Here is an 18,589-nt window from a genome sequence, read left to right as displayed (position 1 = left end):
TTGCTGTTTCAGTTCATTTAAGTTGAATGAACTGAAACAGACAGTTGTGACAACCAATCAGATTTCGAGTTGGCGACACTGGGCCTTCTAGAAGGCCCGGAAGATTTATTTCCTAGCGTTGAACGTGACACGTAAACGTCCTTTGATTGGATACTGAGGCAGACCGGTGCAGCGCTTCAGTGCTCAGTTTAGCTGGCTAAAACGACGTACATCGGTTTCAATGCTTATTCTTCTAGTTGTTTCAATTGGTAAGACTAAATATAATTACATTAACCAACTCAAATAAATTAGTTTACACAAACTTGATAATTCCAGTTTTTGATACAATTACAACGCCATTTTCAAGACGGAACTTTCAAGAAAAACTGGATATCGTGAGGATGGGAAGTTTAATGAAACTGCTTTGCAGGTGGGACAATGCGATGTTACTTGTTAAACTTGTTAAACCTCACATTGAGTCACATAGGCTACTTTTGGTGGACTTAATAAAACTTTGTAGACTAATCCCTGAAAATCGCCTTTTATTTTTAAGTTGTGACAGTAATATCCAAGCGATCATATAACTTAGAGTTTACTACTCTTAATGTATTGTTAATACGGGTGTATTGATTTGAAATGCTCCGGAAATATTAATACAGTCTGTTGTAGCCTACTCGACTATGTTAAGGTGATGCAATGCTCACTTATACTGCCTTTCTGTATAAAATATACTGGTTCGAGAGCCATGGCGTCATAATGATGGTATTAGGAGGTGGATTCACTCAGTTTAACATCGTGTAGGACATCGCTGAAGGCCTAGTCGTGAAATGCACGGACCGCCACTGGTACAAGTCATATGGCTCTATTGATGGCTTCCAGTGGTTTGCCACTGCAGATAATGACAAACAAGAAGCACTGACATTTTTTAATGGATTGTACTGTTTCATTTACATTTTGTGTTGAACGAAAGTACCCAAGTCTGCAGGGATAAAGGGCAGCAAATCATTGTTTTAAACAAACACATTGTAAGTTGTAGCTTAATGGGGTTGTAGGTTAAAAGTGGGTTGTAATGGAATTTGCATAATTTTGTTTGTCAGCATTAAAATGAAAAAACTATAGATTTTGTCATCATGACCCTTCCTTTGCATATTATTAGAGCTTATGGTAGCTATCATTAAACATTTAGTAATCTTATGGCCGTCTACACTACTTGTTTTGATAGTGTCTTGGGGTTAGAGCAGCAGAGGATTCAGTTGAATGAGCAAAACACTGTAAAACACAAATGATGTCATCTGGCCTACATTTCAATGTCTTTGTGTCTTTGCAAAGTAATTATTCTTCAAAAGGATATTTGGTAATATAAGTAGGTTGGATACTGTATACAAATAAAAATGATACTTTATGCTTTCTGTGTTAGGCTGACACAAAGAAACCATGAAAAGGCATAATTGGCATATAAAAATAAAATAAAAATGTACACAAAATAAGATTACAAATGTATGGTGCAAAAGGATCAAGTATGTAACATTTGTTTTTTTTTGGAAGCCTGGATTATTTGAATGACTGTCTTTTAGTTCAGTAGAGAAATAGCCTCATATTGGTCAGTTGCTTCATTTGTCCTCACTTTGAAAAAAGCATATTTTATTACTTCTATGGTACTACTATACTTCCAGAAAAGTGCCCCTTCAGAGATGGACACTGAACTATGAATCCAAATATCTCAATGTCAGTGAAAAAGGTCAAAGTCACTGCTATTCTGTTGGCAAAACCAGTCTTCAGATATCCAGTATTTCTCCAACACAAATCCTGACCAATTAAACTTAAGAGTGATGCAGTTCTCAATAGAGTCTTCTTCATTAATCTTACAAACTTAATTCAGCTAACAGTGTACCACTTTAAACTTTACCATGCACTATTTCTCAACTTTTGTACAATGTTCTACTTTAGGACAGGTCCTTAGCCCTTCTAAAACAAGGGGACTGAGTAAAAACAGGACACATCTGATTAAATTGTTAGTGGTACCATTTTATTGGGACTAGCACAATAAATACTTGGAAAATTACAATAAAAAAACAAAAATAAACGAAAAACCAGTTCGACCACTTGCGCAGCCACTCACAACACTAAAGCAGAGGGTGATGCATTCGTCATAGACTTGACAAGAAGTCTCAGAAAGACCAAGAATGTAGTATCTCAAGTTTCTGACCTCACTTTGTTGCATTCAACCATGAAAGGTCAAAGATGGTGCTCACACAGTTCTAGGATTTTGCCAGAGCGTATTGCTAATCCATTACCCCACCCGCAACCAAAAAAATAAAAGTTCACAGCTGGATGCCATTTTGGTCCATTTTGGATAATCCCACTATGCAAAAAATATTACAAATGATCTTATTTATTAGTCAGATAAGCAGTTTAAAGCAGCATTGTTTATCTTCATACTTATACATGTAACAGACCAAAATATACCTTAAAAATAATGATTCTTAACTCACGTATTGTAACGCCTAATTCCTTAACTGTTACTTTTGACCATGTACCATGTAAACTATAGCATGTAAACTTCCTCCAGACAAAATCAACAGAAATTTAAAAGCACAAAGATGAATTTGATTCACCGACAATAACAACATGATCCAATAAGGATGTGGGCATGTAACTCAGAATAATACCACCTACAGAAGATTATTCTTTAGACTGTTATGGATCCCTTGCCAAGAGACAAATTAATCTACTACCGTTGATGGTATATGCAGTTCAATATGCTGACATGATGTCATATTCCATTTGTGCAAGACGGCAGTGAATACATGTACATTGGATTAAATCGAAATGATAAATCGAGGGACCAACAATGCAAACACCAAGTTGAGCAAAACTATCCAAAATCCATCTTTGAACAGTTGAAGAGAAACAGTATAGAAGCCGCAGAGATGAGTTTTTGGTTACAAACAGAAAGGGAATGTTAGGGAGCAGAGATGAGATCACAAGGTGATGGAATAGGAAGCATGCTGGAATGAGTAGCAAACTGACACATATGGCCACTGGGTCAGCCCCGGGATTCAGCCAATGAGCTGTGGAGAACGCCACTGATGGTCTCCACGCCTTCACCTTCCAGGAATGTGCGGTGGTCGCCTTCGATGACATGAACAGACACTTTCCCATCGCAGACCTGTCAGGAGGAAAACACAAAGCTTCAAAACATGAAGAGCAAGCACACACACATCATTCATTTTCTTTTTGCACTGATGTGGGGATCCCCTCAACTCTCAGATGCAGTCTTGAAACTTCTCCTCCCTTTCGCCTTCACATACTCGTCTGAGGTAGTTTAAGTGGCCATAGTCCTGATCATAGTTATGCCTTATGTCCCAAATACATAATAAGGTTAAAATATTTGGTGTCCAGATGGACCCAGTTTGAGCTTTCCAATGACATCCCACTCCTCAGGATAAACCAAACAGGTCACAAGATATAAGTAAAGACCAATAGTATTCCTGAACTGGTTTGCCATGAGTAACATGCAAGGTAATTCAATATGATATTCCATTCAAATGAATATGTTATAGACACAATCACAAAACTATCAGTGCTTTTAACTTTGTGGAAAAATTAAGACTTTTTTCTTTCTTGTAAGTTATTTGATCTTGAAAGTATCTGGTTGCAGTAATGTGAAAAATAGTTATATTTGGTAAAAGAAAAGTCCTACTTGGTACAAAAGTCAAATTTTCAGGCTGGTTGAGGATAAGGATTATGTAAGAGTAACACAAATCTCACCTCATGGAGTTTGTAGTCTGCCCCAAGGCCCTCTCCGTAATCACTACTGGTCTTGGCCTTCAGCAGGGTGATGCTGCCATGGTACATGCTGGCGGGGACATAGCCGTCTGCAGCTTTCAACTTTTGGTAGAAGGTGGAAGCAGCAAAGTGTAGTGAGGGGCGGCTGATGTTCTTGTGGCCGGAGGTGATGAGGTCCACAGCAACATTTACTCTTGCCTCCAAGTCTGGCAGCGGGAGAAGTGTCTCAAGCAGCTGGGAAAATACAGAGTGTTCAACTTTTAGTATATTCACAGTCATTATTATTAAATATAAAGATGTTTTAATTTTTTTGCAAACATGACATGCAGTCCTCTTTTTGCCAATTCATTACATTTGAATTACCTCCCCAAACGGTGCCTCATTTTTATAACCTCCCCAAACAGTGCCTCATTTTTATAACCTCCCCAAACAGTGCCTCATTTTTATAACCTCCCCAAACAGTGCCTCATTTTTATAACCTCCCCAAACAGTTGATCATTTTTATAACCTCCCTAAACAGTTGATCATTTTTATAACCTCCCCAAACAGTGCATAGGTACTGGGACTCTGCTTCTGCTTATCTAATAGTGGTCCACATTCATCTGCATCATCTGTGCAGACATAATACTACCTCATTAAGGAGAACATAAAGTAAATGTGATTGGAGTTTACCTTTAATAACATTCATTTCATGAGTGTCTTTTTACCTTGTTATACTCGATTCCTGTGAACTGCTGGATGAAGGCACAGAGAGCCTCTGTTTCAGCCTCAGACTCGTTGCCTGGGGTCAGCTTTGCTCTGTAACTCTGCAAATGCGGAAGAAACCACAGATATGCTTCCACTTCAGTTTATGTGCCAACCATGGTAGTTTCCTATGGTGCTTGTTCATTCGGTCATTAACTTATAAGACCATATCAATGATTTTATAGATGTTACGAAAGTCTTCCTGTAACTCTCACTTAATACTGTGACTACTAGGGGTGAAACGATACACACATTTCACCATTTGATGCGGTTTGATACAGTGGCATATTATTTCGATATGATTTTGAAACTACAAAATGAGTGTTGAAATACTAAATGCCATTGACTTTAGGTCTGAGGTTGACACACCATTACACTCACACGTGTTGAACTTTGACGTATGACAATACGTCATAGTGTGTTTGCTATTATTGCTAGTCCGGTAATGTATTTAACAAGAACAAACATGTAACAGGAACAGAACAAGACATTTATTTTGTTCAAAACATACATTTGTAAACATCAAACTCACTCACAGACCATATATGCTATTTTAAACATATTGTTGCAAAAAATGGAGGTTACTTTAGGGTGTAATCAAGAAAGACAAGCGAATAGGGGGCCATGGTGAAGTGGAGTCAGGAGCCAAAGACTCTACTCACCTGAGTATAAGCTGCCACATAAGAGTGGGAGCCGTCGAACAAGAACAGGTGCTCAACTGGGTAGCCAGCTACTTGAAGTTGAGAGGACATCTCAAAGGCCACACAGGCACCAAAGGAATAGCCGGCAATACGGTAAGGCCCCTCCGGCTGTACCTTCTGCACGCACTCTATGTAATACGCAGCCATGCTGTGAATGCTGTCCAGTGGGGCAGCTGTGGAGATATAAAGAGGAACAAGACCAGTGAGCTGATACATCTAAATAATATCAAACACACAACTATGGAAATATGAAGAGGAATCGAACATTACAGACTCACTTAAAAGGGCCTTCATTTCTCCCTACTACAACAACTAATTAAACACCATACATGTGGGCAGTTTATAATTAACATCTGGGCTTGGGCCAATATTGGCAAAAAAAAAAGTGAAGGAAAAAAAATCCCTCAAATAAGCTTGTCCTATTGCCCTTCTCTTTAATTACTTGAACAGCATACAAAACAAATGCTTATTTCAGATTACTTCTACTTCTCTCTCCCTCTCCTTAAAAGATTTGTATAAAGGGGCCATCTTTATTCAGTATTTTAAATAGTTTTCTGATGTCTACATAGAAGGTATTCCTTTGGTCGAGGTGAAAAATACCCTGTTGCAACATTTATGCTTAACCAAAAAAAAAAAAAGGGATTTATATTCTGCCAAAACTAACAAGTAGCATTTGTGAGCATTAACAAGAAAGAACCCCCCTCTTAAAGTGATGGTCAACAGCTAAGTACGCCTGCTATCAGACCTGATTACAGGCTCGTACAAAATGGATCAAGAGGAACAGGAAAGGGTATATGTACAAGAATGAAACAAATGACCCCGATAGTGGTAAAAGTAAAGTAAATTTAAAGATAAAAAAAATATGAATTTAGAAGATTACAGAAAATTGTGTTCAGTGCTGTAAGATCGGCCAGCCAATCCCAGCCTTTAATACAATGGAGCCAAACGCAGAATAACCTTTACCTTTCGTACACTGCAAGCCATAACAGGGCACATTGAGCTTGCTAGTGAGGGTGCGTAATGCGGAAACGGAACCCTCAATGGGATGGACCAGGAAGAGGGGCCTCTCCGTGCTCTTGACCCCATTGAGCGGGGTGACAGTGGGCCCATCTGGGTTGACCAACATCAGGCTGAGATCGGACTCCAGGAGGGCCTTTGGGCCTGACTTCTTTGAGGTTTGCGTCCGAGACTCTGGATGAAAACAGATCTATTAGTGTGTGCACCTCTATAGAAAGAATTGTGATGTTATCATTGAAATGAATTGAATTGTCTCAGTTCAAGTAAATCTATGCACTAATCAAAGCTGTAATTCAGTCTTTCACTAGTATGAAATCCCTTCTGAGGACATATGATGCATGTGTGTCTGCATATATCCACAACTGTGTTGATTTAATTTACACACTTACATTCAATATCAAACTTAACTCAGTTGTTTTAATTCAAAGGACAAATAATGGACCTCCTTAGGACATATTACACAGAAGTAGACTCAGTCAAATGTCAGCGATGACCATGGGGTTCCCTGTCTGACATCTCAAACTAACAGTTCTCCTGCGGGCAAGCTGGTTCATTCACTCACTCAAGCTGGAGAACAGAATAGGCCAATCACAAATCCTCTGTGCCCATTTCTACTTCATTTGTTTAACAAATAACTGTAAAGATTCTTATACAAACTAGATCATCACTACTAGACATAGTACATTTTTTGCATAATGTAAACAATTATCATCTCAGAATTGATTCTAAAAATAACCTTAGACTTAACCTTAGACTTAAAATAGCTTTTCTGTGTGTTACCTGTTCTAATATCATTTATTATGTTTGTGTTAATGTTCATGTTAAAACTTAATTTCTTCCTGTTGAAATACTTGACCATGACTATGCTTTGTTACATTTAAAGCTAGTCCAAGATCTACATTGATACATTTAACTGATATCAATCTACGGAGAGCAAAATTACAAGAGCTATGTAGAATAGACAGCAGTAATGTGAGTGTGGCTACCCTAGGCTAGAATCATATATTTATTTTTATATAAGGTTGGAGAGAGGGTTAACAACATACATAATTTTTAGCATGTCTTTGCAGCTAGTCAAAGGAAAATATAAATATATTTCTGAGATCCTGTTTTTCCAGATCTCAAACTCACCTTCCTTGTCCCCTGGCTGAGAAGACAGCTCCTTTAACTTGTTGATGGTGAGCTGACGGATCTCTCGCATCGCCATGACGATGTCATAGTCACGCTCCAGTGTCTGCCGCACCTCCACACCCATGAGTGAATCCAGTCCCAGATCGGCCAGGGAAGCGTCTGCATTCAGGGTGCTCACATCACGCACACCTTAAAAGGGAACAGCCATGAGAGACAAACCCAGGACAAATGCAATTACTAAATATTCACTTAATTCCTTCTTAAGCCAACATTTAAGTTCCATGAGAACAGATATTACAGCATCAGGGTTGGTACCTACCCAGAATATGAGCCACCGCTTCCACCAGGTCCTTCTGCCCACCAGATTCTCCTTTAACTGCAATCACTTTGTCTACCATCACAAAACTAGACATCACAGGCCTAGACTGGCACAATAAACTATCCAGTACCTCCATACAGGAAGAGATACGCTGAGGGAGGGTGCCACCAATCACTGTTTCATTGCCACCCATTGTCTCTAGAACAACGCCAACATCTCCGATGGCACCCCACTGGATGGCAAGGGCAGGGAGGCCATCATGACGCCGGCGTTCACAGACACGTTCCATTGCAGAATTGGCAAAACCATAGTTGCTCTGGCCAGCATTACCGCGGCCGCAGCTAACAGAGGAGAAGGCCACAAATTGCTTCAGATCTGGACAGCGCTGTCTGGTCACCCTGGGAGGACAAAGGAAGAGGTCGGTGATCAATCCTTCAGCTTTCATGTTGCTTCAAGCCACTCGTTTCTCTTCACCACTGAGCTATTTTAAAGCGTGAAGTGGTCTACAATGCAGTGGACTTATTGCATGGATTGATTTAACTAAAGTCTGCTACGCAAGTTATCATACTGTTGTACTTTTCGTATTCAATAAACACAGAATAAAGAGGAATAGGAGAGATGCTTAGATGAGAGGATCTTCTGAAAATAGACATGGTTCTCCAATTTAAGAAACATGTTTTGTAAGACACAGACAGTTTACCATAAGGGTTTTATATTACCCCTTCAGTTTACATCGAAACTTTGCTTTTTATGAGGTAGCTAAATTCAGGTGTCTCAAAATATCACATACTGTGTCTTCTCTGCAAGCTGATAACATCATGTAGCATCTCATCCAGCTCATCTCAGGTCTTGAGACCACACTACCTTTGTAAAAGCTTCACTACCATGGCCGACAAAATAATGAACTTCAAGTGGCTACAAGCATTACCCCTCTAGCATTCACTTTCCATATTTGGGATGTTTTATTCACTGTGTTACCGGAGCTCACCATGTTAACATTATCATGTCAAAATAACGCTCAAGTTAACTAATTGTGCGAACAAATCAAACAAACCAACACACAAAAAAAACCTAGCTCCTAATGGGTACCTGTCAAGGTGGATTGTTCCATTATATTTTGGTTTGTTGACATCTAGGAAATGCTCTGGAGAGAGATTCTCCAACATGCCATCTTTCAGAACCTTAAAGAAAATAGATATATGAATACTACCACTCTATCTTTCAGTGTGATATCTACTTATATTTGCATTACAGCAGATAAACATTGAAAACATGCAACAATATTAAATCATTTTCTTTCCACAGATACAGTTCTTCCACTCAGGTAAGCTGATTGTAAAATACATAACACTCTGTACTGATAATATAAAATATTTGGTTACCATAGCAAGGTGAAACACCCCTCCTACAGGTCCAAGCTTGCCGGCTTCAGCAATGAGATTCTCTGCCCCTTCCAGTGTGCTGACATCACAAGTGGAGACCAGCACCTTGACACCCATGGCCTGCCATTCCTGAACTCTCTTAGCTTGGTATCCTAACACAAACACACAATACACCCAATGAACTCTCTTAGCTTGGTATCCTAACACAAACACACAATACACCCAATGAACTCTCTTAGCTTGGTATCCTAACACAAACACACAATACACCCAATGAGACAAAGAGACTCTCCAGAATACATCTGATAAGTACCTTCTCCAGCTGGAGAGTTTGCCTAGAAAACCAGTCAAAGGATTTCATTTTTTTCTTTCTTCCATTTTCAATGATTCAATAACAAAATCAGCTAAGACTATTTGTCTAAAATGGATAAGGCTAAGATATGAGGTTGCCAGTGTGTGTTCTTGGTTGAGCAGCTACCGTTGCGGATTCCGGAGCGTGAGGTTAACACAAGTCTGCGGGCCCCTCTCTCGGTCAGCCAATGGGCAAGCTCTAGCCCAAAGCCCCCGAGGCCACCAGTGATGATGTAGGAAGAGGATGATGGGAAGAATGTGCGGCAGATGGCAGGAACGGAGAGAGGAGTGACACCACTCTTCTTATCCTCAGAGCGCACCTGACAGGGAGGACATGGTATTCTAATCAGTGCCATACGCAATAAGTTCTGTTTCAGAAAGATGGTTTACTTTTCAAACCAAAATAAATTAAAGAGGGAATTTAAACTTGTGTCCAACCTGGAGGAGGACTTTTCCGATGTGCTTGCCCTGGGCCATGTAGCGGAAGGCATCCTCCACCTCACTTCTCTGAAAGATGGTGGTACGCAGCGGTTGGACCGTGCCCTCCTGAATGCCCTCCCTCAGGAGCTGAGACACCTCTACCCACTCACGGTTGCCCTCCTCAAACAGGGCGTCCAGCAGGATCCCATGGAAGGAAACATTCCTCAAGAATAGAGCCATGCCTGCATGGGTGGAAGGATATTCAGATGAGTCAGTGAAACCATTCATAAATAGGAAAGCAGAAACAATAGTGGCCTTCGAAGACCGGTGTCATGCCTTGGGCTCTCATGACTTCATTCCTGGCACCATTTAGGTGTGAAAGGTAACAATGTGAGTATGACTGATATGAACCCATGACACACTGTTACCTTACATCACATAACTCTTATTAAACCTTGTCTAGGCCTCGTGTTTCTCCCCCTTGCCTTGGGCTGGCTTTAGGTTTCTAAAACATTTGCTATTTAGGCGAACCATTTTGAACAGCTCTGATAGATAAATCAAAATGCTATTCATCATGAGACTACCAGAGATACAAAATAGGTTCCTATTAGTTGTCTGTGTTGTCTGTCATAAAGCAAACATGTAATAGCAATGTTTTACATTTCCTTCTCTATTTCGGTCATATCCAATGTACAAAAAAATCAAAACACTCTAAAAAGATGGGAACATACTTCAAATACTGCCATTTACTTGATCCCTTAGTTTGAGAATAACTTAGTCTTAAAAACAACATCCACTTTTGGCCCTGGTGGCTCTATCCAAGACTGTTGGTCCACAGACTCACCAAGTGGGGTGTTGTTTGACAGGTCATATTTTCCGATTTCTAAGAAACGACCGTGTCGTGCCAGACAACGCAGACTTGCTTGTAGTTTTTCTTCTGCTAGAGAATTAAGAACTACGTCCACACCTGAGAGACACAAATGAAGATGTATATTAAGATGGACAGTATTAGATCAGTTGAGCGACACAAAAGAAGATGTTTATTAAGATATACAGTATTAGATCAGTTGAGCGACACAAAAGAAGATGTTTATTAAGATATACAGTATTAGATCAGTTGTAATGTCACATCTAAACATTTACATTAGAAACTCTTGTGTGAATGTGTGTGTTCACCTTTCCCATGTGTCTGCTGTAGGACGTGCTGCTCAAAGGAAGCATCTCTTGAGTTGGCAAAGGATGTAGCGCTGAGCTCAGGGAAGCGCTCCTGTAAGTATCTACGCTTCTCTCCAGAGCCTACAAAAGAAACATTCATCATGGCCATCAGTAAAGCACATAAGAGAGGAATTCAACTTTTTCTTTTATATAATCTCTCATGAATTTGTAACCAAAAACATGTTGAAATCCATCATATTTTTGCCAACAAATGACAGACATGTTGTTCCTCTACTAATCAAATGAGTACAAATCAACTTTACTAAAATCAAGAGTGAATTTTGTCGAAAGGGGAGGAGTTTTCAACCCTGGTTATAAGTAGTTATATGAAGATCAAACATTTAAAACAAGTGAAATTGAATAAAAAGGTTTTCCTTTTCAACCCAACAGGCCAATAGCCAATGTCTGGGAGACGCCTTACCCACCAACACAACCATTCGCCAGCAATGAAAGCTTTCTTTACAGTAAAACAAAGGTTCCTATTTGGATTAAACAACTACTTAAACTATTCAGAGTTGGCCTAGGCCTATGTACTTTTAAAGTTATTTTATGAAATTTCAAGGTGTGCAGTTTTATTGCTGTTATACGAAAATTCAAACAGAACTGTAAAATTACTTTTAGTTTAAGTAATCAGTAGCTTACTTCTGAAACTGAATAAATTAATCTACCGATCTTACTTGATGCTATTTAGGGCAACCAGGGCCCTGTTCGGCGTACAACTGAAGCTAAGACAATTCATTTAGCTCGCGACTGGAGATTAACTAGCTCGCTAAATGAGAACAGGCTAAGCCGGTCTGGCGACGTGCGCTAAAATAAAAAATTGTCTAGTTAAGTTATCTCGTCAGCTAAATCGCGCGTGCACGTCCTGCTTCAAAAGGCAGGAAAGGTCGATCACCAAAACCATGATTTTTAATAGTCTAAACTCAAAGAAAAAGACTAATTTTTGTCTCCGCTAAGGCAGGATATGACCATGACCGCGTTATGAAGAATTCAAGACCATAATCATGTCAAAATTCAACTCTGCCGCGGCTGTGACACCAATATAAAAAACTGTGTATAGGCTGACTAATCCGTGATATTTTTTCCGATGTGGAATATGTGACTTTGGTGTAGCGGTTAGAGCTCATGGATTGCATGCAACAGATTGCTGGTTCGCCCCCCTTCGCCTCCGTAATAATTGTGGTTTTACATCTCCTTGTAAATCGCTTTGAATAAAGCCGTCTGCTAAATGACTAAATGTGAATATGTTAATAAGAAATTCAATAAATTGAAGCAATGCAAATAAATAGTGTTTATTTCTCTCTTCTTATCATGCATCTACCTTACCATCCACATCCACCATCCACCATTCCCTACTGCACAAAAACTAGACACGTTTGCAAAACTACACGTTTGCAATGATGTAAGTTAAAGTAGGTAAAACAACTTTAGCCAATATCTCCGTAATGGAGATGGGTTATGTGCTCAAATTTCCTGGGATCAAAGAAAACGTTAGTAGGCTATTCATGTGCAAACTAAAAATCACGTCTCAGGCTGCGAATGAAAGTTATTTCGGGTTTATCAACTCTACCAATGTCATATAATTATGAGTGCTTTGTTCTCCGCATCGCCGACATTACAAAAAGTGAAGACATTCAATGTTCGACGGTGGTGTATGCAATAAATGACTCGAGAAGGTCTTTTCAATTAATTATTCCTTGTCGGGTGGATCGGTAGCACTCATAGCCTACAAGAACTCATCATGATGGAAAAATGGATCTTCTTGGCGATCGCAAAGAACTCTTCCTACGCTAATCAAACTATTAATATGACTCCTTGTCAATGGGATCCCTCCTTTTGGCGTGGGTGTGGCAAGTTCAGCCAGCTAAACTTTGCTTAGCCTGCCCTGGAGCAGGTTAGTGCTAAGCGATTAATTACCATGGTTATTGACCAGAAGTTGGTTCGGCAAACTCGATAAAGCTGTGTTGACTTTTATTTGCCTGGAATTTAGCTCGCTAAACCGCTTAGCGAGCGTCGCCGAACGGTACCCAGGAACGTGATTCATGACTGTTTATTATGTTACTGCATCATAAGCGCTGCTCCAAGGCTCAGAGTTATTAAAGGCGTTTATCTCTGGGGTCTAATCAATCAACAACAACAAGTGTCCACAAGGCTTAGCTCTCTGTCCAGGACTCATCAAGTGGGGTGTTGTTTGACAGGTCTGATTTTCTGATTACTAAGCCCTTAGCCCTGTAGCCCTTAGCCTACAGCCCTAAGCACAACTGCTAGCGACAAGATCATCCGACACCTCTATTCTTTACATGCTTATTGCACACTGGATCAGCCCACATTAACACACGTCATTGCGACGGTTTTTTATATTATAAGTAAATAAGTGGAAACTGATTCCTATAAGAGGGAAATAAAGAGTTGAATGATGGAATGAAAAGACTATTTCTGCTGGCAATGGCTGCTGAAAATAGAAACCCTATGATAAACAGGGGCCCTAGATCACATGAGCCTTATGTTTGTGCCTTTGTTTCTCATGTGTTGATGAGACAAGGTGAGATTGTACTCACCCACGGTAGTGTAGACCTGGCACTGCATGCTAAGGGCGATAGCAATAGCAGCCTGGCCCACCCCACCCGAGCCGGAGTGGATGAGCACACTTTCTCCGATCCGCAGGCGGCCGCGGACCACAAGGGCGTAGTATGCAGTGGCATACACCACTGGCACGGAAGCGGCCTGCTCCAGGGTCCTGAAGCACATTAGGTTTGGTGGGTAAATATAGAGAAGAAGAAGAGAAAACAACATGGAGGCCACAAGTCTGGTGTTGAAAACAGCCTGACCGTGTTGAAAGGTGTTTGACCAAGTTTGCATTGTGATAAGTTAAATTTCTACTGTGGGCATATGGCCATTACTTTGGATCCCGAAACAGAATAGAACCATTGGATGTTTCATGCGTAGTGCCTATGCTCATGGCTCTCTCACCAGGGAGACGGCACATCCCACAGGAAGCGTGTGTCTGCATCCACACATGTGGCCAGGCCTTTAGCAGGCAGAAGACCCATCACACGACGGCCACTGGGGTCCTGCCCAGAGAACTCCATTCCAAGCATGCACTGCTGAAGGGCCAGGTCACCTGCAAAAGAGGAAGAATGTTTTCAGCCTACCGTTCCAAAACTGAAAGTATATGACAAGAAGTAATGTATGTCTAAATAATAATAATACAAATAATAATCAGTTTTTTTAAACAAAAAGTAAAAAATATGAAAACAATTAGAAGAGGCAAACAAATGAGAAGAGAACAGCGGGAGAGAGTCCTACCAGGGATGGCATCTGGTGGCAGTTTCCCTGTAGCCAACATGATGTCACGGAAGTTGAGCGAGGCATAGTAGACTTGACATAACTGCACGTTGGGGTCGGAGGGCACGAAGTATCGCAGGGGTGAGGTGATCCAGCGCAGAGATGACAGGTCTCCACGGGTCAGCACATTGACATAGGCCTGCTCCGTCTGCTCTTCCTCTAGCTCTGCGAAGAGCACAATACAGAAGCACAAATGCTCAGTATAAACTTAGTAACAGGTGTGTTATTATAAATTACAGTTGACTTTCTTTTCATTACTTTTCTTTCATTTTTGTATGCATGCAGTGAATGATGCAAATACAGATCAATACTTTGTGGAATGAGCTGGTGTCTGAACGCCCCCCAGACTCCGTCACGAGACACATTCATGGCCAGGTCTCCCTCCATCACGACCTGCATCTCTTTGGTGGTCGGCAGGAGGGAGGGGATGGTGGAAGATTCACTGAGGTTCGACACGAATGCGCACCTACCGAAAGCGAAGACAAGAAGCAAGTTAAGCATGGTACAGCCACTCCAAGTAGTAGACTGTAGTTGGTGTGCGTCATCCTAATCAAGTCAAAGAGTTCTACTGCTGGAGCTGGGTTACCCTTCTTCCTATTTCATAAATGAGGTAACAAAATCACTAAAACTCAAGTTGTGAATCTTTAAAAAGCAGATAAGGTTCAAAGGCTAAACTACTCAAACACTCTACTGATAATTTGTAGTCAACATTCATTTCTTGTGGCAGTGTCATTTTATTATGATAAAGAGCAGTAATGCATAACGGACATCACCTGATGCGGTTGCCACCTGGTTCTTGTCTGAGGCAGTTGACCATACCAACGACACCATTGTGGCTCTGGGTGGCACTGAGCCACAGAGTATCATCTGAGGTCTCAGCCAATGTACTCTGGGAGGAAGGAATTAATAATTAATTAACTGCTCCAGCAACAGGGCTATGGTTGGTTGTAAACAGAAAGTAGCATGCAAAAACATTAAATGATCGTACATGGGCTTCCTCATTAATGAGAACTGATCTTAAAGCCTGTGACCAGAAGACAATATTTCCTTTTTGGATACTGTTTCAGAGCCTGATACATTACTCTCCACTCCAACTCAAATGATGTGATGTGGATATCTGACTCATCATACCTGTAGAGTCTCCACCCATTTGTAATCCATGTTATCCACAGATAGGAAAACAGGCTGCTTGCTAGAGGTCCGCTTGCGACACAGGAACAGAACTGTGCCATAGAAGGACTTCTTCATAGCGACGACATTAAGAGAAGCCTGATCAATCAATTTCTCCCATTCAGCCTGCAGTGAAGTCAACACAACAGGGGTTATTCTCATGCATCAACAGATCAAGTCTATACACTACCAACATTACATTAATAAAAGTCCAGTCAAAAGAATAGCCTTTAAAAATACACTTTTTATATGTCTGCACATTAGAACAACTTAATTAATTAATTCTGGTGGCATAGTCATGGCAGGATGGAGACTGATGTAGGGGCCTCACTCTCACCGTCAGTCAGTAATGTGACCAGAATGTAACCCTGAATTCAGATCTACATATGAAAGCTCTATGGACTGTTCCTGTGTCAGTAGACCCTTCTGGTATTTGAAAGCTCTATATACTGTTCCTGTGTCAGTAGACCCTTCTGGTATTTGAAAGCTCTATATAATGTTCCTGTGTCAGTAGACCCTTCTGGTCTTTGAAAGCTCTATGTACTGTACCCGTGTCAGTAGACCCTTCTGGTATTTGAAAGCTCTATATACTGTACCTGTGTCAGTAGATCCTTCTGGTCCTTTTGAGAGGTGAGGAAGGCCAGTGTGTCTCCCAGTGTGTCTCCCTTTAATAAGGTGTGCAGTAACACAAATCCCCCATCTCTGGCAGCTGAAGCTAGGTTTTCCATCATTTCCACTGAAGAAATATCACTCAAGACACAGTTGTAGATGACTACATCAGCCTTCGTCAGAGCCCCAGTTGCTGCACCCTTCGTGGGGTCCCACACAGCTGAGGAAACCCCAATCTCATCCAAGGAACCCTGGAGAGGAGCCAGCAGATCAGCGGAGGCGTCTGAGGCTGTGTAGTCCACCTGCAGCATGGGCTGAATGTTCAGAAGGTCCACAGCACGAGAGAACATGCCACCCTCACCAGACATCACCTGACAAACAAGAGAGAAGGGTGGACAGAGTTACTCAGAGTTCCTTCAAACAAGAGAGAAGGGTGGACAGAGTTACTCAGAGTTCCTTCAAAACTTCTCTGGTAGGCAAAACACAAAAAGGGTGAATGATGTGTATGTTAATTACACATGACACATTTAATGATTTGTACATGGAGTTCTGAAAAGGCTTTAATCAATGGTGTATGGCAAATTCTGACAAATAGGAGCATTGTTGCTCTGAATCATACTTGGGCTGATAGACAGGATGAATGGAATGGCATTCTATAGAAAGAAAGGGTATTCATGGTAGGAATTTACTGAGGCAGTAGCAACTAGTACATATTGTTCAAACATTGTAGTCTGTTATTTAAAATCCCCTGACATACATCATAAGGAGGGAAGATGTACATCATAGCTCACTGACCTCAATCACTTTAACTCTTCCAGGGGTGCTGTTCTCCAGGACTGTGTCCAGACAGTGTCTCAACGGCTGGGAGTCCAGCAGGCCATTAAGTAGAGGGTCAGTGAGGAGGCAGTTGCGTTCCTTTTCTACAGTCAGCTCCAGCTCAGACTGCAGGTTGCCATTCAGTTCCAGACCACAAAGTTCTGACAGCAGCCTTAGCAATCCCTCGTCCATCTGCGTGTCATTCAAAGCAGCCTCACTGACATCCTCCAGGCCTGGGATGGAGATCTTCACACCCTGATGGCGGAGCTTTCCTTGGAGACGCTTGATGAGGACTACAAAACACACACAAACACACGCACACGCACAAACCCACAGACAATATGAGGATGTGCAAATAGTGTTCCAGGGGGTAAGTATTTCACATTGTTTTTCAATCAAAAAGTAAATACCAGCCATTCTAAATCCTAAATGTTTAAATCCATGATCTAGAACTAATTTATTGATAAAAATAATGGTGAAATAAAGCAACATTGCGTTTAAAGCCCTAGTAATGTTGAACTCTACACATTTCATTATGAACCGCATTCATGAGCTCACAAAACCCAGACCAGTTGCATTTTTGGGCAAAAGAAGTACACTGAAGTGAAATGAAATCAAGAGAAATGTTTAATTGTAACTGCACTATTGAACTATTCTTTTGATTAACAGAAACTGAACTAGAAGAGTACACTAAAATAAAATTTAAAAAAGCCAAAGACTACAGTGTTTCCACTGCAGGTCTTGATGGTTGTTGATGACCGGTTCAGATTTTTTGTCAATATCCAATTTTGACCTCCTGCTTCCATCTTCTCAAACAAGTGTCAACACAGGCTTTTGATCACTTTAACACTTGAATTAACTTCTTTTGCACAACAGGGTTTGGTAGGGTTTTGGAAACGAAAGTAAACAACCAGCTGGCACTGCCATGGACACAAACAAAACAACAACACAAGCTATGGCCAGAAAGCCCTTTAAGGGACCGGGGATCAGGAAACCCAACCCCCCCCCCCCCCCCATCATGGGTAAAATATAAATTGTCCTCCGAAACACTAAACGCTTTTGTGGACAATAACACACTTTTAATAGCTAGAACATGTCAACTAGCTAGCGGTTAGCCGAGCACATGTGTTAAAAAAAAAAAAAATCAGAATTGGGTCGCTTTGACCAGACAGTGTAAACGCAGATCAAGTCAAAGTTGTTATCATAGTTGTCATTGCAGTGCATATTATTGCATTGTATCCTCATCAGTGAAGTATATGAACTTTAGATCATGACTGCTTACCTTTACAGCCGTTCATCTGTTCTCTGAGCGTCTCATTAGTATCCAAGCAGTCGGTCTGGCAGTAGGGAACAAACACAAACTCCTCTAGTGTTGCTGCTCTTTGTTGCTGCTGGCGACGGGGGGCCACGGTGGCATGGAGACCACAGATCTGTACCCCACCTGCAGTGATGTTGTCCAGGCAGCGGTTGACGTACACATCCACAGCTGATGAGGCGGGAGAGAAGGCAGAACTTTCATTAACACCTAAACTGAAACCTGCTGGGTGAACTTGAAACTAAATTGAAGGCAGTGTTGGAAAATGGAGATGGAAAGCAACTCT

General features: G+C 41.0%; 1 protein-coding gene across 1 annotated transcript in view; it reads right to left on the bottom strand.

The window, feature by feature from the left end:
* Positions 1 to 2,011: 2,011 nt before the first annotated feature.
* fasn (fatty acid synthase) overlaps positions 2,012 to 18,589 on the bottom strand; it is a 30,357-nt gene continuing 13,779 nt past the window's right edge. The window contains exons 21-42 of the mRNA XM_080834014.1: positions 18,271 to 18,474; positions 16,968 to 17,281; positions 16,160 to 16,543; positions 15,525 to 15,689; positions 15,167 to 15,282; positions 14,705 to 14,859; positions 14,355 to 14,558; positions 14,019 to 14,169; positions 13,607 to 13,785; positions 11,010 to 11,129; positions 10,678 to 10,800; positions 9,852 to 10,075; positions 9,541 to 9,733; positions 9,063 to 9,214; positions 8,770 to 8,861; positions 7,681 to 8,078; positions 7,362 to 7,550; positions 6,177 to 6,404; positions 5,175 to 5,386; positions 4,476 to 4,574; positions 3,751 to 4,002; positions 2,012 to 3,148 (exon numbers count right to left, since the gene is read on the bottom strand). Coding sequence (XP_080690140.1) covers positions 3,026 to 3,148; positions 3,751 to 4,002; positions 4,476 to 4,574; positions 5,175 to 5,386; positions 6,177 to 6,404; positions 7,362 to 7,550; positions 7,681 to 8,078; positions 8,770 to 8,861; positions 9,063 to 9,214; positions 9,541 to 9,733; positions 9,852 to 10,075; positions 10,678 to 10,800; positions 11,010 to 11,129; positions 13,607 to 13,785; positions 14,019 to 14,169; positions 14,355 to 14,558; positions 14,705 to 14,859; positions 15,167 to 15,282; positions 15,525 to 15,689; positions 16,160 to 16,543; positions 16,968 to 17,281; positions 18,271 to 18,474 — 4,277 coding nt within the window. The 3' untranslated portion in view covers positions 2,012 to 3,025. The remainder of the gene's footprint in view (positions 3,149 to 3,750; positions 4,003 to 4,475; positions 4,575 to 5,174; positions 5,387 to 6,176; positions 6,405 to 7,361; positions 7,551 to 7,680; positions 8,079 to 8,769; positions 8,862 to 9,062; positions 9,215 to 9,540; positions 9,734 to 9,851; positions 10,076 to 10,677; positions 10,801 to 11,009; positions 11,130 to 13,606; positions 13,786 to 14,018; positions 14,170 to 14,354; positions 14,559 to 14,704; positions 14,860 to 15,166; positions 15,283 to 15,524; positions 15,690 to 16,159; positions 16,544 to 16,967; positions 17,282 to 18,270; positions 18,475 to 18,589) is intronic.

This window comes from Sprattus sprattus, assembly GCF_963457725.1.
Source record: "Sprattus sprattus genome assembly, chromosome: 3".
Classification (NCBI taxonomy): Eukaryota; Metazoa; Chordata; class Actinopteri; order Clupeiformes; family Clupeidae; genus Sprattus; species Sprattus sprattus.
The sequence above is the reverse complement of the archived record's forward strand: the minus strand, read 5'-3'. Positions and strand labels throughout refer to the sequence as shown.